This window comes from Seriola aureovittata, chromosome 16 (genome assembly GCF_021018895.1).
Source record: "Seriola aureovittata isolate HTS-2021-v1 ecotype China chromosome 16, ASM2101889v1, whole genome shotgun sequence".
Classification (NCBI taxonomy): Eukaryota; Metazoa; Chordata; class Actinopteri; order Carangiformes; family Carangidae; genus Seriola; species Seriola aureovittata.
The window spans coordinates 25,349,063-25,370,677 of NC_079379.1; the positions used below are offsets into that span (position 1 = coordinate 25,349,063).

Genomic DNA, 21,615 nt, shown 5'->3' on the forward strand with positions numbered 1-21,615 from the left:
GAACTCTCCCTCTGCGACGTGGAGCCAAAATAACACACACAGCAATAAAATCTGACAACAACACAGTTCACGCTGGGAACTTCGGACGCAGGTCAGCGATCCTCCTGACGTTTATTGGATCAAATCAAATCACCTGGAGAGTATAAATACAGAGTGAACAGCTCAGTCTGTCACAGACGTCATCAGGATCACCCAGGTGAGACTCGCAGCTGCTCAGGTGGACCAACATTTTTAATTCTTTTAAATGTTTAAGGATTATTTTTTATTTAAAGTAAAAATATAAAGAGTTTGATTTTTTTGATTTAATTACTGAATAAAACAAAGAGGCAGAAAATCCTGATTCAGATGTTAAATCTGAATTAAAAATGTCTTGAAATGAATAATAATAATAATTTGTAAGTAAACAGTTTTTTCTAAAGCCTGTGTGTCAGTGTTGAGATCATTTATTTTTGCTGTCATATTCAGGTGTCCATTTGTCTGGTCATCATGAAGGTCTTTGCAGTAATCCTTGTGCTGGCAGTTTTATCAGGTGAGTTCAAAATCTCACGTAAAAACAAAAACTTCTCATTGACACAGTTAGTGAAGAAGAAACAGAAACAGAAACAGAAACATTGATTAGAAAATACAATTTGTGAATAAAATGTGAGCGAGCGGCAGTAAAAGAAGGAAAGAAGGAAAGAAGGAAAGAAGGAAAGAAGGAAAGAAGGAAGGAAGAAGGAAAGAAGGAAAGAAGGAAAGAAGGAAGGAAGGAAAGAAGGAAAGAAGGAAAGAAGGAAAGAAGGAAAGAAGGAAGGAAGGAAAGAAGGAAGGAAGGAAGAAGGAAAGAAGGAGGGAGGACAGAAGACTGGGAAGCGGTCCGTCCTCCTCTGTGTTCATGTGGTTCAGATCTAAAAGCTGAAGGTTTGTTGTTTACATGATGTTTGTTTGTCCTTGCTGAATCAGGCTGCGATGCGAGGAGCGTCCCTCAGAAAAGCTCGTGGGAGGAGGCGCTGGACGACTTTCAGACGTACTTCACAGACCTGAGCTCGAAGGCGGACGAGATGGTGAAGGACGCGAGGAGCTCTCAGATCGGCAGAGAGCTGGAGTGAGTTCAGTAATGACTCATGTCGTTCATAACTGTATGACCTTATGACCTCACACTGATTCACTCAGTCTGAACCCCCCTCAGACTACTTCACAAAAACACCAACATAACCCCTAAAACCATCTGCCCCCCCCCCCAGCACCCTGATTCAGGACAGCATGTCGGAGCTGACCATGTACAGGGACGACGTGCAGACCAAGCTGGCCCCCTACACCCAGGAGGCCGCAGAGCGTCTGGGCTCAGACCTGCAGCAGCTGGGCGACAAGCTCCGCGACCACCTGGGGGAGGCCCGGGAGCAGATGGAGAAATACCACCAGGAGCTCCAGACCATGATGGAGCAGAACGTAGAAGACGTCAGGGTCCGAGTCAACGCCTACAGCCGCAAGCTGAAGAAACGCCTCAACAAGGACACACAGGAGATCAAGAGGTGAGGGGGGGGGGGCACTGAGGGAGGGGGGCACTGAGGGATGATGGGAAACTGTGTCCAGTCAGAGGCTCAGATAGTTTTACAAACTAAACTTTCTTTCACAAAAGAATTACACTTTGATTTTTCAGCTGCTTCCTCAAACACTTTGTATTGATCTGTATTTAAATTCTGACTCATGTTTTAATTGTCATATTGTTTGTTTTTGATAGTATTGATTGATATGAAAGATCCTGGTGGAATAAAGTGAATTCATTTGAAAATTCTACAGTTGCAATAACAAATCGATTAGTTGATCGATTGGAAATCCCTCGTCTAATTGATGATTTGATTTCCAGTATTTTTCAAGCAAAACAAATTCACAAATATTATAATATATTGTTTATCATGGGTTTATATCTCTGTAGATTGAATATCTTCAGGTTTTGAGGGAAAAAACCAATAATGAGCGTTTTCTTTTACTATTTAAAACATTATAGGAGAAAAAGTTTAATCATGTAATCGACAAAATAACTGGATTATTTTATAATGAAAATAATCATTATTCGCTGCTCTGGAATAAACTCAATTCTTTATGTGTGTTATTTAAAAAGTTCAACTGTTTCCATGGAGACAGTTGATTGGCTGCCATTAGTACTTGTGATAGGCCGACCTGTTATTTCTTTTGTGAAGAAGGTGACATTAAAGACGCACTTTTATCTCATCCTCCTGTTGTTTTGGCGGGAACTTACTCACCAGGTGACCTTTGGTCTCTGAGGAGTTTAACTGCCTCCTTTAATATAAAACTAAGATAAGGACAAAACCTTGAATACGTAAGTGAAAATTTTAAGGAAACCTTAAGGAGAAGAATTCAGGTGCAGTTTTTATTTTAAGGAAACCTTCACTCAGACTTTGAGGAAAATCTTAATCTCTCTTTCTGAACTTTTAAGTAAATGTTGCTGATAATATTTATGTTCTTTTGTTTAAGTTTGATTTTGAATGGACCGGTAAAAGTATTTTAAAGCTGCAGTTCCAGATTACACAATAACACCTGGGTGTTTTATATGATGATGATGATGATGATGATGATGATGTGTTCCTCCAAGTTTGAGTCTCATGGTAAATGACCGTCCGTCCTTCCCTCAGACATGTCTCTGACTACATGGACACCCTTCAGTCCAGAACCTCGGACAACGTGGAGGAGATGAGGACACGCTTCGACCCTTACTTCACTCAGGTGCGAGACAACACTCAGGCCAAGATCAGCACCCTGAACGACCTGCTGCAGTCCCAGGTGGGCGACATGAAGGACAGGATCCAGCTCACAGCCGAAGGCGTCAAGGAGTCCTTCGAGAAAACGGCCACCGACATGAGGTCCACCCTGGAGGAGAAGATGGAGGAGGTGCGCAGCTGGTTTCAGCCGTACATCTCCGTCTTCACTGACAACCTGTAAAACCTGAAATCAATAATCAATAATCTGGCCTGACTCAGTTGATCCACCAGAGTCTGTGAGAAAAGCCACCTGAGAATCTCAGATATGAAAAGTCTTTGTTTCATCACTGATGTCCACCATTGTCTGAAGTGTCTCTAATAAAAACCAGCTGCTCACACACGTGCTGAGTATCATTGATCATCAATAACATGTTTATGTTTTCAGATATTAGATGATTAAATTCAGCAGATGTAGGATTTGGCTGAAAACAAATCATGACTGATCATTTTCCTACAAAATAAAACTTATTAGAAAAATGAGTTATTGATTCATTTTATTCATTGATTATTTACAAATACGTTTTATTATTTTAATAAACTGCTTGTTTTATTTTGATTAGTAGTTTTCTTTGGCTTAACTTGTTTGAAACTGTAGATATAGATCAGCTTCCGTTTTGTTTACAGGAAGTTCATTTCCTGTCTTTAGTGGTTTTGTTGGACTTTACTCTTAAACTAAAAAAAACTCTAAATCTAATTTGTCCGTTAACTTTTTTCCCTGAGTTAATGTGTGTTACTCCCCTCATGAACTTAAACAGTAAAATAAAATATTTTGAATTTTTATTCCTTTTTTGGGGGGGTCTACTATAACATAAAGCTGCGCATGCGCAGCGACAACTCTCATTTTCACTCTGAGGAAAAACAAAATATAAAATCTTTTGTTGAAACATGAAAAAGATGAAGGTGGATGAACATCATCAGTGTGACGGATGTTCGGCTGTTTACGGCACATGTGAAGCTGAGGCGCGGTGAAACCGAGCTATCACTCTTACGTCAATCATACGTCCAATCACATTTCGTCTTACTTTCCTTTCAGCCAATAGAAATAAGGTGTTCGCATGAGGCCCGCCCCTCCCCCTCTGCGTTAGTGTGTCTCTGTTCAGTGTTGTCATTTCCAACATGTCCATCACTCCCGGAGAACGGAGCTTCATGTCTTCTGTTTGTGAGCGTTGATCCGTCACGATGAGCGGCCTCTGTAGAGAAGTCATCACCCTGCAGCTCGGACACTATTCCAACTTTGTGGGGACTCACTGGTGGAACTTACAGGTGAGGAGAGCTAGCGGCTAATGCTAAGCTAAGCTAGCTAGCGATAGCTCTGCATGTGTGAGACTTTAGAAACTGTCGCTGGTTCTGCAGCAGGAAAGTGGATATTATGATGTTTGTAAACACACAGAGGAGGAGATGTGATTTCATAAAGTTTATTACAGCAGTTAAAACATAGAAACAGCGTTAGCCACCAGATTTAATGAAGCTAACGCTGCTAATGATCCAGTGTCAGGACAGAAAATCTCTTTATTCTCTTCATTTAGTGAAATTCTTGCGCAGAAGATTCAGATGAATCTCTTCACAGGTTAAATGAAAATGTAGTTAGAGTAGAGTCAGACTTTATTGATCCTCAGGGAGAAATTCATAAGTTATCCAGCAGCAGATAAAGTAGTTTAAATGAGCTCCAGCTGCAACATTAAAGTAATCCACACATTCATGCATCAATAATTATATTTCAGTAATATCATAAACAGTTCTGTGTAAATGTATTAGGCACGAAAAGTAAAGTGTGGATCTTCAGCTTTTAAAAATAATGTTTTAATTTATAAATGAACTTCATAAAAACTGCAGGAAACAGAAAAAACGCTTTTAAAACTGACTTTAAAGCAGCATCAGCTCTCCTCAGTACACCTGCACACAGGTGTGTTCCAGCACCTTGGAGAACCTGCATCATGTGATCCAGACTGACTCCATGATGTAGAGGTCTGCTCTCTGTGGGGTCGGACTCCTTGTTAAGCTGCTGCTGCTGCTGCTGCTGCTTCTTCTTCTTCTCTCTAAAGATGGTTCTTTATGACGCTGCCGAGACGTCTCCCTGATGATGTCGTGTGATGAGAAACTAAACATCTACCTAAGCACAGTACTGTATGTTAGCATCAACTCTGGCAGATAAATAAAGATGATCTTCTCTTTGTTCCCAGGATGCATCTCTGTCATACGACCCCGAGACGCCGCTGGGTGAGATCCAGAACGATGTCGTGTTTCGTGAGGGACAGACTCTGGGCGGACACGTCACCTACACACCTCGCCTCATCGCCATGGATCTCAAAGGTAAAGCGTCCTCTGTGCTCCTGGAGTTTATTTTAACAGCAACGTTTATTCCTGCTGCTGTGACTGAAACGTTTCGAGGTCAATCTAAAGACCGAATGCAAAGATTTCTGTTGTCATCAGTTGAACTGACGCTGCTGTTTGATGCTCCGTCTCTACGACAGGAAGTCTTCGGACTCTGCGTCAGGAGGGAAGTCTGTATGACCCAGGCAAAGACACGTCAGCTGTCACATGGTAAATCAGCAGGTCCAACGAATCCTTTTGATTTAAACTACACACCACATGTATATTCTGTGTTTGATTATAGTACATACAGAGAATCGTCACTCAGCTACATTTCTCTACTCAATTATTTCATATTGAAAAATGCTTTTTTTCTTATGAATGTTTGAATGTGTTGCACTGCTATAAATGTAAAGTGTGCTCTGTGTTGGAGGGAGGGGAGCCTCATGATGCATAAAGAAAGTCCTCCTGCTAAGAACTCCTTCCTGGAGGATCTGGACAAACTGGATGTGAGTATTTATGTTGGAAGTGAAAAACTGAGCAGCTTCAGCCTGTGAAGACGTTTAAGAGAAACTGATCCAGTGATAGTGCGTCAAAGTATCTGGTAGTGAACTTAGTGATTTTAATGTTTTATATTTTTATAATGATCTGAAGAAAACAGGGTTAGGGTTACTAAGGGTTACTAACCCTAACCCTGAAAACATCAGCTGGTAAATGGCAGTTTTTTGCTGCTTGACATGAGCATCGTCACACAGTTCAGTGTCTGGTCCTAACGCTGGTCTTTGTTTCTAGAAGGGAGAGATACTCGCTGAGGCTGATTTCTCCTGCAGCTCTCAGCCTCAGCGCTCAGGTAAATGAAACCTCAGCAAAGCTGCTTTAACCTCAGTTAGACTAAATATGATCTGATCTACACATGTCTCCGTCTGCCTCCCTCCCAGCAGCAGCTTCACTGAGCGTGGACACAGTGAACAGTCGGCTGGCTCAGGTCCAGAAGGGCTACAGGCTGGAGGGCAACGTGAAGGTGTGGTCCGACTTCCTCCGGATCCACCTGCACCCCCGCACCATCTCCGTCATCCACCAGTACAACCACGACGGGTAAAGAGCGCCGCCACGCCTCGTACATGCTGCTGAACAGAAGGAAGGGAAACTTGGCTCATTATTAATATAATTACTGTGATGATGAGATTAAAAAGAGGAAGACAAAATAAACCTCAGCTGAAATCTGCAGAACAAACTCTGGTTAGTTTTTATCATCAGACAATAACATGGAGGATCAGAAAAATAAAGTGTAGACGACTGTTTGTGCATTAAATACCAAAGTATCACAGTTTTATATTAACATGTAGAAAAGTGCAATTAGAAAATACTTTTAAGTGACAACAAAAGTCTGATTCAGTAGCTGCAGTTCCTTCAATACAAGTTTCACTCACGTAAAGAAACATGTTTATTATTTATTAAATGTTTTAAAGGACGAAGTATTTCCTTTATCGGTGGAGAAGAATGAACATTTAAAAATCAGTGACTGAAGCTGAGAACAGACTGTTTGTCTTCACTCAGGAAAAGTTGTTTGATGAATTCACATGATTTTTCAAAAGACAGCGACGAGAATTTGAAATGTTCACAGCAAAACTGATGTTTTACAAATCAACACATTCTGCACTCTCTCAGTTAAAACACAAACTTCTTTCTCATCAAAACATAACGAGCAGTTGCAAATCTAAACTTCATTTCATTCTCGTTCTCCGCTGCTTCACATCTCTTCACATGTTTAAAAGTAAAGTCTAAAAGCAGCTGAAGCCTGAGGTGAAGGTTCCTGGTCGATGATCAACATCTTCATCACTTCCAACCAAGAACCAGCCGACGTCAGGCTGATTGTTCAGTACCTGCGTTTCTCCAGCAGATGTCAGGCTTTAATAAAACAGAGTTTAATCATTAAGTGTGATGCAGCTCAGTGATGTCACAGCAGCTGATTTACCTGTCAACAGCTGAACAGAAACACAGGTGTGACCGTATCAGGGCAGATACAAGTTTTCCTCCTAACTCATTCAAACTGCAGACTTCCTCCTCTTTAATTCTGTGGGTTTAATAAACCGGTTATTACCAGTATATTGAGACATTATACCTGTGGGGGGGGGGTGCAGGGAGGCTCACCGGCTGGAGGCCTTCGGTCAGGGGGAGGCTCTGCTGCAGGGCTCGGTGCTCGAGGACCTGGAGGACAAACTGCACTTCTTTGTAGAGGAGTGTGATTATCTTCAGGTAATTCTGTGTCTCACTCTTTTCTTTGTGTTGACCTTTATGAAATATTCATTTGTTCTGTAACAAATTCATTTTATAATATCACTGATGCTCTTAGTTCCCACCCAACCTACACATGTAACTGCTGCAGGTCAGAGCTTCAATATGAAGAGAAACATTTCAGATCAAATACAGTAAATTTCTTCTATATTTCTTCACAATATAAAATGTGAAAAAAAAAAGACTTTGTCTTGTATATATTTGTATTTTCCTATTATTTTATTTAAGTTTTATTGTAAATGTTTTATCTTAATGTTAAATTTTTCTTTTCATATTTAAGCTCCCTGACCTGCGTTACCTGCTTGTTTTACCTTAGTTTATATTTGTTTTATTCTTCCCATGTTCGTTGTCATCTGGATAAATATGAATAAAGATCATTATTGTCCCAGATTTGTTTTGCACGTACGTAACATTCTGATCTGTTTGTGTTTTATATGAATCCTCAGGGTTTCCAGGTGCTGTGTGACATGGCTGATGGCTTTGCAGGCCTGGGGTCAAAGGTCACAGAGATGCTGCTGGACTCTTACAGCGGGAGGGGCATCCTGACCTGGGGGTTAGCTCCTGTCAGTCACCCCAACTCAGTGAGTCAGACTGAGTGTTGTTGTTGTGCGTCTGTGTTAAATGAGTCGTTTTGTTAACGAGCGTCGTGTCGTCGTGTGTTTCACCTCCAGACTCCAGTGAAGGACTTTTATCACCTGTTGAACTGCACCTTAGCGACTGCTCACCTGTCCAGTCACAGCTCTTTCTTCTGCCCGCTGACTCTGAGAGGTGGTCTGGGCAGACGGCCCCCCTCCCCCACAGCCTTCCCCCACCTCAACTACGATGTGAGGCTTTTCATTTTAATTTAAATCTAAGTGTTTTAGCACATTTTAGTTGTTTTTTAGTCTTTTTAAGTGATTTAAAGCCAATTTTGATATTTTGACTCATGTTTAAATATTTAAGACATTTAGACATTTTAATTGACTTGGTTTTAATTAAATTCAAGTTAAACATTTACATTCAATTTAAACAAATATGATGATGAATGGAAATAAAAGGATCATAAAACCGTCTTTTCTCCACTCGTTTGGACTAAAACTGGATTATAACTGAGCTTCTTTAATATTTAGACGTGATTAAGGACACGTTGTTATAAGTTCACAAATGTTCATGTACGTATGTAAAGTTAGAACCTGAGCTCGTCTCCGTCTAAAGAAAGATGTCGTCCTCTGTCCCAGCCCTCGCTGTGGTACCACTCCAGCTCAGTCCTGGCTCTGGCTCTGGACGCCCTCACGCTGCCGTACAGGCTGAGGAACAACAGCGCCCCCATGTGGCAGGTGGCCGACACTCTGGCCGTGTCGGGGAGGAAGGTGACTGTTACTGCCTGTTACTGCCTGTTACTGCCTGTTGGTGACTGTTACTGACTGTTACTGCCTGTTACTGCCTGTTGGTGACTGTTGGTGACTGTTGGTGACTGTTACTGACTGTTACTGCCTGTTGGTGACTGTTGGTGACTGTTGGTGACTGTTACTGCCTGTTACTGCCTGTTACTGCCTGTTACTGCCTGTTGGTGCCTGTTGGTGACTGTTGGTGACTGTTAGTGACTGTTACTGACTGTTACTGACTGTTACTGCCTGTTGGTGACTGTTGGTGACTGTTACTGCCTGTTACTGCCTGTTACTGCCTGTTGGTGACTGTTGGTGACTGTTACTGCCTGTTACTGCCTGTTACTGCCTGTTACTGCCTGTTGGTGACTGTTGGTGACTGTTAGTGACTGTTACTGACTGTTACTGACTGTTACTGCCTGTTACTGCCTGTTACTGCCTGTTACTGACTGTTACTGCCTGTTACTGACTGTTACTGACTGTTACTGACTGTAACTGACTGTTACTGACTGTTACTGCCTGTTGGTGACTGTTGGTGACTGTTACTGACTGTTACTGACTGTTACTGCCTGTTACTGACTGTTACTGCCTGTTACTGACTGTTACTGACTGTTACTGACTGTTACTGACTGTTACTGACTGTTGGTGCCTGTTACTGACTGTTGGTGACTGTTACTGACTGTTGGTGACTGTTACTGACTGTTGGTGACTGTTACTGCCTGTTACTGACTGTTACGGCCTGTTTTCCCGCCCATTCATGCTGATCGGGTTCGTTTAAATTAAAGGTGGTTGCTGCCTACGGCGCCGTCCCCTTTCCCATGATGCACGGCAGCTCGCTCCCTGACGCCCTAAGCGCCTGCACAGACGCTCTGCCCTGGAAACCTCTGTCGGCGTGCCCTGAGTCGGGCGACGGTCGATGTTACGCCCAGTGGGCGACGCTCAAAGGCTTCGAAGGCCAGCGACTCATCAGGTCAGAAATCGATCAATAAATACGTCACGTACCATTCATGTTTTATTTATAATAACTTTATTTATACATCACACACAGACAAGCAGCTGAAATATCTTAACGAGAAATGAGAAGTCAGACTTAAACAAACTGAACCTGGACTCGAGCTCTTGTTTTGAGTTTGACCGCCACACTTTCTGAGCAACTCTATTATTGTATTGAAATTGAGGTTATTGATCAGTGAAGCTGCTGAAACACCTGAAGTCAACCGGCTGCAAATGAAGAGAAAAGCTGCAGTTTTATCTGCATTAAATAAATAATGAAGGAAGAAAATGACTAATGAAAGCATCATATTAGAAATGAAATCTGTTCTTCATGTGTTGCTGACTTGATGATTTTCCCTCCTTCAGCGATCTGGCTCCAGGGACTAAACCTCCCTCTCCTCTGCACAGCCTCCACAGTGGGGAGGACGTCCTGGGGTCCTACATCAGATCTTTCTATCCCACGTCTCCTCTGTGAGTCTCTACACTGATGAATGTTTTTAACTCTTTAATCCCCGACAGGACATGTATTTTAACCCCCCCCCCCCTGTTCTCTCAGCGCTCTGCGGCTGGTGGCGACTCCCAGTAAACTGACCCCGCCGTTCCCTCAGATCTTCCCTCAGTCCCTCGATGATCAGGGTTTCCTTCAGAGCCAGCCCCCCCCACTCGGCTGTGAGTTTATTTTTATTCTATTTTTATTTGCTATTCAAACATTTCTCTCTGCGTCTTGTTTAGTTTTGTGTCGATGAATAAACAAACAAACAAACAAAGGAAAAGTAGAAATGTCCAGCGAACCTGTCCGACGTCAGTCACATGAAGAATCATCGTCCTTGTACAATAAACATTAAAACAGTGTCCAGGAGTTTGTTTCTGTTGCACCATCACCACATCCATCATGACTGCCACCACCTCAGAGACGTCTCTTTCCAGATGCTAATAACATGTTGGAACGGACAGTACACAAAAATTAAAGATTGTGTTCATTCAGTCACTTGCAATGAGTGAAATCACAGAAACTTTCCCCATTTATCTTTGTCTTTTTGACCTGACCCAGTTCTGAAACCGGCTCCTGAAATAGTTCTGCAGCGTATCTGTTTGCCAGTCATGATACTGGAGTTAGCTGAAGGTTTTACCATATCTCCCCATTAAGATATTTTTCTTCCATGGATGTGACAGTTATAAAGTTTCACTCTTCTCTCTGCAGCGCCGGCCTCTGTGGTTTCCTCCGTACCCGTCCTGACGTCCCTCCAGTCGGGGCCTGTTCTCGGCTCGTGGCTCTCGGAGCTGCACCGGGGCGCAAGCACCTTCGACATCCGCCGCGTGGCCCCCAGCTTCCTCTCCCAGGGGCCCGAAATGGCCGACTACGAGGAAGCCCTGGAGCAGCTGCGCCTGTTGTCGCGGTGTTACAGAGATGACAGTGGTGGCGTGATGCGCTCTTCCTCTGAAGAGGATGATGATGACTGACATGGACAGTAGACTGATGATACAGACACAGCTGTGCCTCTGGTTACTGAAGGAGCAGGACTGAATCACATGGTGACACATATGGAATGACATCTAAATCAATATTCAATAAACACATAAATAAGCTCTGAAATAAATAAATTAGGTAACAAAGGTCAAAATATATACATACATGTAAATATATAAATGAGTAAATAGCTATATAAATCAATAAATAAATTGCTTTTTGTTTTAAAAATGTTTCAGTGCTGTTGCTTTGGTCTGAATCTGAGATAACCACGCCCCCTCATTTGAATATAACATGCAAATAAAAAGAGCTGGGAAGTTAATGTGGTATTAAAAAATAAAAGTCTCCAGAAATAAGTATGAATGTCATTTTTAAAATACAAAGCAATTTTATGTATTTTTTTACTCACTGATATATTTATGTTTACATTTATTTATATAGTTTAACATTTTTTACCTAATTTATTTATTTAAGGATTTATTTCATAGCTGTATTTATTAAATATTGATTTAAATGGTATTCCATAAACAAAGAGGTTAAAGTTTCTTTTGAGTTGAAATAAACTGATAAAACGAAGATGCAGAAGAGGGACTATGAATGAATTAGACCTCTGACGTGGGACATGTCTAATATTGAGTGGAATTATGGATGTAGTAACGTGAATGTCAGGACGACGGTTACATTTTCTCAAATGTTTGTAATTAAATGTGTTTTATACTAAAATCACTGATTTATATAAATAGATGCAGTTTTCACACGAAGCTCTGACCATTCATTCATTTTGACTGATGAGCACAGACGTTCACACAGTGCAGTGTATGTCAACTAGAGTTCTCATTGGCTGAGTCAACTAAGGAAGTATTTCCCTGATCAAACAAATACTTAATATTTCTACTAAATATCAAAACTGAAATTAATCCAGTTGGCTAACCCTTTAACTGACACATAGCCACCATGTAATTGACCACTGCATCAGTTTGAAAGTAGAAAATGTTTTAATGTATGTAAAGAATGAGGCTGATGATTCTCTAATTTTCACTCTTTATTGTCGACAAATCTCAAAAACACCAAAACCAACAGTCCCCTAATCTGTAGCACTTACACCAAAGACCTTTTATTCCTACTGCAGACAAAAATAAAAAGTCCTAAAAAGTCATAGTATAGTAAGGCAGAAAAATGTGTGTATGGGTGTATTTGCATTTAAATGAAAGCATGCACAGTAACAGCTCAAAGAGTAAAACTGTAAGTATAGTATTGTGACGATCCCTCACCCAGGGAACTATGTGTGCCTGTTTCTTTTTGTCGCTTTCTCCTTCAGGTACTCAGTACAGGGATCAGGATCAGCCTGATGCGATGCACCTGGACCCGGTGTGAAGCGTAACGGTTTCCCCATTCAGTCCTAACCCTCCTGGCACCCCAGATGAAAGCTGTGGCCTTTATTTTATTTATTGTTTTTTAGTTATTGGTCGGCCTACAACTCATTTTCCTTTGTGTAAATAAATTATTGGAATCTTACCTGCCAACTCATGTTGTCTCTCCTTTCTGGTTGTTCAGCCATTGAGCCAGGCTGTGACATAAGACATAAAAAGTCATAGTATAGTAAGGCAGAAAAAGTCATAAAAACGTCATAGTATAGTAAGGCATAAAAAGTCATTAAAAAATTCATAGTATAGTAAGGCATGAAAAGTCATAGTATAGTAAGGCAGAAAAAGTCATAAAAATGTCATAATATAGTAAGGCATAAAAAGTCATAGAATGGTAAGTCGTAAAAACTTCATAATATAGTAAGGCATAAAAAGTCATAAAAAGTCATAAAAATATCATAATATAGTAAGGCATAAAAAGTCATAAAAAGGTCATAGTATAGTAAGGCATAAAAAGTCATAAAAACGTCATAGTATAGTAAGGCATGAAAAGTCATAGTATAGTAAGGCATGAAAAGTCATAGTATAGTAAGGCATAAAAAGTCATAAAAACGTCATAGTATAGTAAGGCATAAAAAGTCATAAAAACATCATAATATAGTAAGGCATAAAAAGTCATAAAAAGGTCATAGTATAGTAAGGCATAAAAAGTCATAAAAACGTCATAGTATAGTAAGGCATGAAAAGTCATAGTATAGTAAGGCATGAAAAGTCATAGTATAGTAAGGCATAAAAAGTCATAAAAACGTCATAGTATAGTAAGGCATAAAAAGTCATAAAAACGTCATAGTATAGTAAAGCAGAAAAAGTCATAGTATAGTAAGGCATGAAAATTCATAGTATAGTAAGGCATAAAAAGTCATAAAAACGTCATAGTATAGTAAGGCATAAAAAGTCATAGTATAGTAAGGCATAAAAAGTCATAAAAACGTCATAGTATAGTAAGGCATAAAAAGTCATTAAAAATTCATAGTATAGTAAGGCATGAAAAGTCATAGTATAGTAAGGCAGAAAAAGTCATAAAAACGTCATAGTATAGTAAGGCATAAAAAGTCATAGTATAGTAAGGCAGAAAAAGTCATAAAAACGTCATAGTATAGTAAGGCATAAAAAGTCATTAAAAATTCATAGTATAGTAAGGCATGAAAAGTCATAGTATAGTAAGGCATAAAAAGTCATAGAATGGTAAGTCGTAAAAACTTCATAATATAGTAAGGCATAAAAAGTCATAAAAAGGTCATAGTATAATAAGGCATAAAAAGTCATAAAAACGTCATAGTATAGTACGGCATAAAAAGTCATAAAAACGTCATAGTATAGTAAGGCATGAAAAGTCATAGTATAGTAAGGCATGAAAAGTCATAGTATAGTAAGGCATAAAAAGTCATAAAAACGTCATAGTATAGTAAGGCATAAAAAGTCATAAAAACGTCATAGTATAGTAAAGCAGAAAAAGTCATAGTATAGTAAGGCATGAAAATTCATAGTATAGTAAGGCATAAAAAGTCATAAAAACGTCATAGTATAGTAAGGCATAAAAAGTCATAGTATAGTAAGGCATAAAAAGTCATAAAAACGTCATAGTATAGTAAGGCATAAAAAGTCATTAAAAATTCATAGTATAGTAAGGCATGAAAAGTCATAGTATAGTAAGGCAGAAAAAGTCATAGTATATTAAGGCATAAAAAGGTCATAGTATAGTAAGGCATAAAAAGTCATAAAAATGTCATAGTATAGTAAGGCATAAAAAGTCATACTATAGTAAGGCATAAAAAGTCATAAAAACAACATAGTATAGTAAGGCAGAAAAAGTCATAAAAACGTGATAGTATAGTAAGGCATAAAAAGTCATAAAAACGTCATAGTATAGTAAGGCATAAAAAGTCATAAAAACGTCATAGTATAGTAAGGCATAAAAAGTCATAGGCATAAAAAGTCATAAAAACGTCATAGTATAGTAAGGCATAAAAAGTCATAAAAAGTCATAGTATAGTAAGGCATAAAAAGTCATAGTATAGTAAGGCATAAAAAGTCATAAAAATAACATAGTATAGTAAGGCATAAAAAGTCATAAAAACGTCATAGTATAGTAAGGCAGAAAAAGTCATAGTATAGTAAGGCATGAAAATTCATAGTATAGTAAGGCATAAAAAGTCATAAAAACGTCATAGTATAGTAAGGCATAAAAAGTCATAGTATAGTAAGGCATAGTAAGGCATAAAAAGTCATAGTATATTAAGGCATAAAAAGTCATAAAAAAGTCATAGTATAGTAAGGCATGAAAAGTCATAAAAACGTCATAGTATAGTAAGGCATAAAATGTCATAAAAACATCATAGTATAGTAAGGCATGAAAAGTCATAGTATTGTAAGGCATAAAAAGTCATAAAAAGTCATAGTATAGTAAGGCATAAAAAGTCATAAAAACGACATAGTATAGTAAGGCATAAAAAGTCATAAAAACGTCATAGTATAGTAAGGCATAAAAAGTCATAGTATAGTAAGGCATAAAAAGTCGTAAAAACGTCATAGTATAGTAAGGCATAAAAAGTCATAAAAAGTCATAGTATAGTAAGGCAGAAAAAGTCGTAAAAACGTCATAGTATAGTAAGGCAGAAAAAGTCATAGTATAGTAAGGCATAAAAAGTCATAAAAACGTCATAGTATAGTAAGGCAGAAAAAGTCATAAAAACGTCATAGTATAGTAAGGCAGAAAAAGTCATAGTACAGTAAGGCATAAAAAGGCATAAAAAGTCATAGTATAGTAAGGCATAAAAAGTCATAAAAACGTCATAGTATAGTAAGGCATAGTAAGGCATAAAAAGTCATAGTATAGTAAGGCATAAAAAGTCATAAAAACGTCATAGTATAGTAAGGCATAGTAAGGCATAAAAAGTCATAGTATAGTAAGGCATAAAAAGTCATAAAAAGTCATAGTATAGTAAGGCATGAAAAGTCATAAAAACGTCATAGTATAGTAAGGCATAAAAAGTCATAAAAACATCATAGTATAGTAAGGCATGAAAAGTCATAGTATTGTAAGGCATAAAAAGTCATAAAAAGTCATAGTATAGTAAGGCATAAAAAGTCATAAAAACAACATAGTATAGTAAGGCATAAAAAGTCATAAAAACGTCATAGTATAGTAAGGCATAAAAAGTCATAAAAAGTCATAGTATAGTAAGGCATGAAAAGTCATAAAAACGTCATAGTATAGTAAGGCATAAAAAGTCATAGTATAGTAAGGCATAAAAAGTCATAAAAACGTCATAGTATAGTAAGGTAGAAAAAGTCATAAAAACATCATAGTATAGTAAGGCATAAAAAGTCATAAAAATGTCATAGTATAGTAAGGCAGAAAAAGTCATAGTATAGTAAGGCAGAAAAAGTCGTAAAAACGTCATAGTATAGTAAGGCATAAAAAGTCATAAAAACGTCATAGTATAGTAAGGCATAAAAAGTCGTAGTATAGTAAGGCATAAAAAGTCGTAAAAACGTCATAGTATAATAAGGCATAAAAAGTCATAAAAAGTAATTCTATAGTACGCATAAAATACATGACAAGGCATAAAAAGTCATAAAAACGTCATAGTATAGTAAGGCATAAAAAGTCATATATACGTCATAGTACAGTAAGGCATAAAAAGTCATAGTATAGTAAGGCATAAAAAGGCATAAAAAGTCATAGTATAGTAAGGCATAAAAAGTCATAAAAATGACATAATATAGTAAGGCATAAAAAGTCATAAAAACATCATAGTATAGTAAGGCATGAAAAGTCATAGTATTGTAAGGCATAATAAGTCATAAAAAGTCATAGTATAGTAAGGCATAAAAAGTCATAAAAACAACATAGTATAGTAAGGCATAAAAAGTCATAAAAACGTCATAGTATAGTAAGGCATAAAAAGTCATAAAAACGTCATAGTATAGTAAGGCAGAAAAAGTCATAGTATAGTAAGGCATGAAAAGTCATAAAAACGTCATAGTATAGTAAGGCATAAAAAGTCATTGTATAGTAAGGCATAAAAAGTCATAAAAACATCATAGTATAGTAAGGCATAAAAAGTCATAAAAACATCATAGTATAGTAAGGCATAAAAAGTCATAAAAACGTCATAGTATAGTAAGGCATAAAAAGTCATAAAAATGTCATAGTATAGTAAGGCATAAAAAGTCATAGTATAGTAAGGCATGAAAAGTCATAAAAACGTCATAGTATAGTAAGGCATAAAAACGTCATAGTATAGTAAGGCATAAAAAGTCATAAAAACAACATAGTATAGTAAGGCATAAAAAGTCATAAAAACATCATAGTATAGTAAGGCATAAAAAGTCATACTATAGTAAGGCATAAAAAGTCATAAAAACGCCATAGTATAGTAAGGCATAAAAAGTCATAAAAATGTCATAGTATAGTAAGGCAGAAAAAGTCATAGTATAGTAAGGCATAAAAAGTCATAAAAACGTCATAGTATAGTAAGGCAGAAAAAGTCATAGTATAGTAAGGCAGAAAAAGTCGTAAAAACGTCATAGTATAGTAAGGCATAAAAAGTCATAAAAACATCATAGTATAGTAAGACATAAAAAGTCATAGTATAGTAAGGCATAAAAAGTCATAAAAACATCATAGTATAGTAAGACATAAAAAGTCATAGTATAGTAAGGCATAAAAAGTCATAAAAACCTCATAGTATAGTAAGGCATAAAAAGTCATAAAAACGTCATAGTATAGTAAGGCATAAAAACGTCATAGTATAGTAAGGCAGAAAAAGTCATAAAAACATCATAGTATAGTAAGGCATAAAAAGTCATAAAAACGTCATAGTATAGTAAGGCATAAAAAGTCATAAAAATGTCATAGTATAGTAAGGCATAAAAAGGCATAAAAACGTCATAGTATAGTAAGGCATGAAAAGTCATAAAAACGTCATAGTATAGTAAGGCATAAAAACGTCATAGTATAGTAAGGCATAAAAAGTCATAAAAACAACATAGTATAGTAAGGCATAAAAAGTCATAAAAACATCATAGTATAGTAAGGCATAAAAAGTCATACTATAGTAAGGCATAAAAAGTCATAAAAACGTCATAGTATAGTAAGGCATAAAAACTCATAAAAATGTCATAGTATAGTAAGGCAGAAAAAGTCATAGTATAGTAAGGCATAAAAAGTCATAAAAACGTCATAGTATAGTAAGGCAGAAAAAGTCATAGTATAGTAAGGCAGAAAAAGTCGTAAAAACGTCATAGTATAGTAAGGCATAAAAAGTCATAAAAACATCATAGTATAGTAAGACATAAAAAGTCATAGTATAGTAAGGCATAAAAAGTCATAAAAACATCATAGTATAGTAAGACATAAAAAGTCATAGTATAGTAAGGCATAAAAAGTCATAAAAACCTCATAGTATAGTAAGGCATAAAAAGTCATAAAAACGTCATAGTATAGTAAGGCATAAAAACGTCATAGTATAGTAAGGCAGAAAAAGTCATAAAAACATCATAGTATAGTAAGGCATAAAAAGTCATAAAAACGTCATAGTATAGTAAGGCATAAAAAGTCATAAAAATGTCATAGTATAGTAAGGCATAAAAAGTCATAGTATAGTAAGGCATGAAAAGTCATAAAAACGTCATAGTATAGTAAGGCATAAAAACGTCATAGTATAGTAAGGCATAAAAAGTCATAAAAACAACATAGTATAGTAAGGCATAAAAAGTCATAAAAACATCATAGTATAGTAAGGCATAAAAAGTCATACTATAGTAAGGCATAAAAAGTCATAAAAACGTCATAGTATAGTAAGGCATAAAAACTCATAAAAATGTCATAGTATAGTAAGGCAGAAAAAGTCATAGTATAGTAAGGCATAAAAAGTCATAAAAACGTCATAGTATAGTAAGGCAGAAAAAGTCATAGTATAGTAAGGCAGAAAAAGTCGTAAAAACGTCATAGTATATAAGGCATAAAAAGGCATAAAAAGTCATAAAAACATCATAGTATAGTAAGACATAAAAAGTCATAGTATAGTAAGGCATAAAAAGTCATAAAAACATCATAGTATAGTAAGACATAAAAAGTCATAGTATAGTAAGGCATAAAAAGTCATAAAAACCTCATAGTATAGTAAGGCATAAAAAGTCATAAAAACGTCATAGTATAGTAAGGCATAAAAAGTCATAGTATAGTATGGCATAAAAAGTCATAAAAACGTCATAGTATAGTAAGGCATAAAAAGTCATAAAAACGTCATAGTATAGTAAGGCATACAAAGTCATAGTATAGTAAGGCATAAAAAGTCGTAAAAACGTCATAGTATAGTAAGGCATAAAAAGTCATAGTATAGTAAGGCATAAAAAGTCATAAAAACAACATAGTATAGTAAGGCATAAAAAGTCATAAAAATGTCATAGTATAGTAAGGCAGAAAAAGTCATAGTATAGTAAGGCAGAAAAAGTCGTAAAAACGTCATAGTATAGTAAGGCATAAAAAGTCATAAAAACGTCATAGTATAGTAAGGCATAAAAAGTCATAGTATAATAAGGCATAAAAAGTCATAAAAACAGCATAGTATAGTAAGGCATAAAAAGTCATAAAAAGTAATTCTATAGTATGCATAAAATACATGACAAGGCATAATACAGTAAGGCATAAAAAGTCATAAAAACGTCATAGTATAGTAAGGTATAAAAAGTCATAAACACGTCATAGTATAGTAAGGCATAAAAAGTCATAGTATAGTAAGGCATAAAAAGTCATAAAAAGTCATAGTATAGTAAGGCATAAAAAGTCATAAAAACGTCATAGTATAGTAAGGCATAAAAAGTCATAAAAACATCATAGTATAGTAAGGCATGAAAAGTCATAGTATTGTAAGGCATAAAAAGTCATAAAAAGTCATAGTATAGTAAGGCATAAAAAGTCATAAAAACCTCATAGTATAGTAAGGCATAAAAAGTCATAGTATAGTAAGGCATAAAAGGTCATAAAAACGTCATAGTATAGTAAGGCATAAAAAGTCATAAAAACCTCATAGTATAGTAAGGCATGAAAAGTCATAGTATAGTAAGGCATAAAAAGGCATAAAAAGTCATAGTATAGTAAGGCATAAAAAGTCATAAAAACGTCATAGTATAGTAAGGCATAAAAAGTCATAAAAACGTCATAGTATAGTAAGGCATGAAAAGTCATAGTATTGTAAGGCATAAAAAGTCATAAAAATGTCATAGTATAGTAAGGCATAAAAAGTCATAAAAACCTCATAGTATAGTAAGGCATAAAAAGTCATAGTATATAGTAAGGCATAAAAGGTCATAAAAACGTCATAGTATAGTAAGGCATAAAAAGTCATAAAAACCTCATAGTATAGTAAGGCATGAAATGTCATAGTATAGTAAGGCATAAAAAGGCATAAAAAGTCATAGTATAGTAAGGCATAAAAAGTCATAAAAACGTCATAGTATAGTAAGGCATAAAAAGTCATAAAAACGTCATAGTATAGTAAGGCATAAAAAGGCATAAAAAGTCAAAGTATAGTAAGGCATAAAAAGTCATAAAAACGTCATAGTATAGTAAGGCATAAAAAGGCATAAAAAGTCATAGTATAGTAAGGCATAAAAAGTCATAAAAACGTCATAGTATAATAAGGCAGAAAAAGTCATAGTATAGTAAGGCATAAAAAGTCATAAAAACGACATCGTATAGTAAGGCATAAAAAGTCATAAAAACGACATCGTATAGTAAGGCATAAAAAGTCATAAAAACGTCATAGTATAGTAAGGCATAAAAAGTCATAGAAAGTCATAATAAAGTAAGTCCTTAAAAGTCAAAGTATAGTAAGGCATAAAAAGTCATAATAAAGTCCTTAAAAGTCATAGTATAATAAGGTATAAAAAGTCATAGTATAGTAAGGCATAAAAAATCATAAAAACGTCATAGTGTAGTAAGGCAAAAAAATTCCTAAAAAGTAATAGTATAATAAGGTCATGAAAGGTTGTAGTATAGCAATCCATGAATGTCATAGTATAGTAAGGCATAAAAATTCATAGTATTGTACGGCAAAAAAATTCATACTATAGTACGGCATGAAAAGTCATAAAAACTTCATAGCACAGTGAGGCATAATAAGTCATAGTATAGTAAGTTATAAAAGTCATGAAAGGTTATAGTATAGTAATCCATGAAAGTCATAGTATAGTAAGACATAAAAAGGCATAAAAAGTAAAAAAAAAACGTCATAGTGTCGTAAGGCAGAAAAATTGACAAAAGGTTTTAGTATAATAACGCATGAAAGGTTGTAGTATAGTAATCCATGAAAGTCATAGTATAGTGCGGCATAAAAAGTCATAGTATATTAAGGCATAGAAAGTCATAAAAAGTCATCGTATAGTAAGGCAGAAAATGTCATAATAAAGTCATACTAAAGTGAGTCCACAAAAGTCATAGTATAGTACGGTATTAAAGTCATAAAAAGTCATAGTATAGTAAGGCATGAAAAGTCATAAAAACTTCACAGTACAGTGCGGCATAAAAGGTCATAGTATATTAAGACTTAAGTCATAGCATAGTAAGTTATAAAACTCATGAAAGGTAATAGCATACTAATCCATGAAAGTCATAGTATAGTAAGGCATAAAAAATCACAGTTTAGTGCAGCATAAAAAGTTATAAGAAGTCATATTATATTGAGGCATGAAAAGTCATAGTATAGTATGGCATTAAAAGTTGTAGTACAGTATGGTACAAAAATTCATAGCATATTGAGGTATTAAAAGTCATGAAAGGTAATGATATATAAAGGCATAATAAGTCATAATATAGTTTGGTAATGTCATAATATAGTAAGTTATAAAGGTCATAGTACAGTATTTTCTAAACAGTCACAGTATAAGTCATTAAAAAGTCAGCATGTCATAAAAATACTTAGTACAGTAGGTCATAAAAACTCATACTAAGTCATAGTAAAGTACTACTACCCTGAAGCTAAACCCGTTTCCTC

The 21,615-nt window shown here is 36.1% G+C and overlaps 2 protein-coding genes across 5 annotated transcripts; both read left to right on the plus strand.

The window, feature by feature from the left end:
• The first annotated feature begins 54 nt into the window (after positions 1–54).
• On the plus strand, positions 55–3,099 carry apoea (apolipoprotein Ea). 2 transcript variants are annotated; one of them, XM_056399673.1, is made up of 5 exons: positions 55–196; positions 466–529; positions 943–1,084; positions 1,224–1,511; positions 2,634–3,099. In XM_056399673.1, exons 2-5 carry the CDS (start codon positions 487–489, stop codon positions 2,938–2,940), a joined length of 780 nt encoding a protein of 259 aa, XP_056255648.1. In that variant the 5' UTR covers positions 55–196; positions 466–486; the 3' UTR covers positions 2,941–3,099. The 2 variants fall into 2 exon arrangements, with proteins under 2 accessions (XP_056255648.1, XP_056255649.1); XM_056399674.1 differs by having other exon boundaries at positions 85–217.
• A 746-nt stretch (positions 3,100–3,845) lies between these two features.
• Positions 3,846–12,704, plus strand: msto1 (misato mitochondrial distribution and morphology regulator 1). 3 transcript variants are annotated; one of them, XM_056399671.1, is made up of 14 exons: positions 3,846–4,022; positions 4,940–5,069; positions 5,231–5,300; positions 5,503–5,578; positions 5,862–5,919; positions 6,008–6,164; positions 7,211–7,325; positions 7,811–7,945; positions 8,036–8,188; positions 8,582–8,713; positions 9,514–9,698; positions 10,088–10,192; positions 10,278–10,390; positions 10,923–12,704. In XM_056399671.1, exons 1-14 carry the CDS (start codon positions 3,939–3,941, stop codon positions 11,180–11,182), a joined length of 1,773 nt encoding a protein of 590 aa, XP_056255646.1. In that variant the 5' UTR covers positions 3,846–3,938; the 3' UTR covers positions 11,183–12,704. The 3 variants fall into 3 exon arrangements, with proteins under 3 accessions (XP_056255646.1, XP_056255645.1, XP_056255647.1); XM_056399670.1 differs by having other exon boundaries at positions 5,231–5,298; positions 5,498–5,578; XM_056399672.1 differs by having other exon boundaries at positions 5,231–5,298; positions 5,498–5,578; positions 6,011–6,164.
• The last annotated feature ends 8,911 nt before the right edge of the window (positions 12,705–21,615 follow it).

Coding starts and splice junctions, on each gene's coding strand:
- msto1 (XM_056399670.1), top strand. CDS start 3,939: ATGAGCGGCCTCTGTAGAGAAGTCATCACCCTGCAGCTCGGACACTAT. Junction 7,946..8,035: donor CTGTCAGTCACCCCAACTCA/GTGAGTCAGACT, acceptor TTTCACCTCCAG/ACTCCAGTGAAGGACTTTTA. Junction 8,714..9,513: donor TGGCCGTGTCGGGGAGGAAG/GTGACTGTTACT, acceptor TTTAAATTAAAG/GTGGTTGCTGCCTACGGCGC.
- apoea (XM_056399673.1), top strand. CDS start 487: ATGAAGGTCTTTGCAGTAATCCTTGTGCTGGCAGTTTTATCAG. Junction 530..942: donor TGTGCTGGCAGTTTTATCAG/GTGAGTTCAAAA, acceptor TTGCTGAATCAG/GCTGCGATGCGAGGAGCGTC. Junction 1,085..1,223: donor CAGATCGGCAGAGAGCTGGA/GTGAGTTCAGTA, acceptor CCCCCCCCCCAG/CACCCTGATTCAGGACAGCA.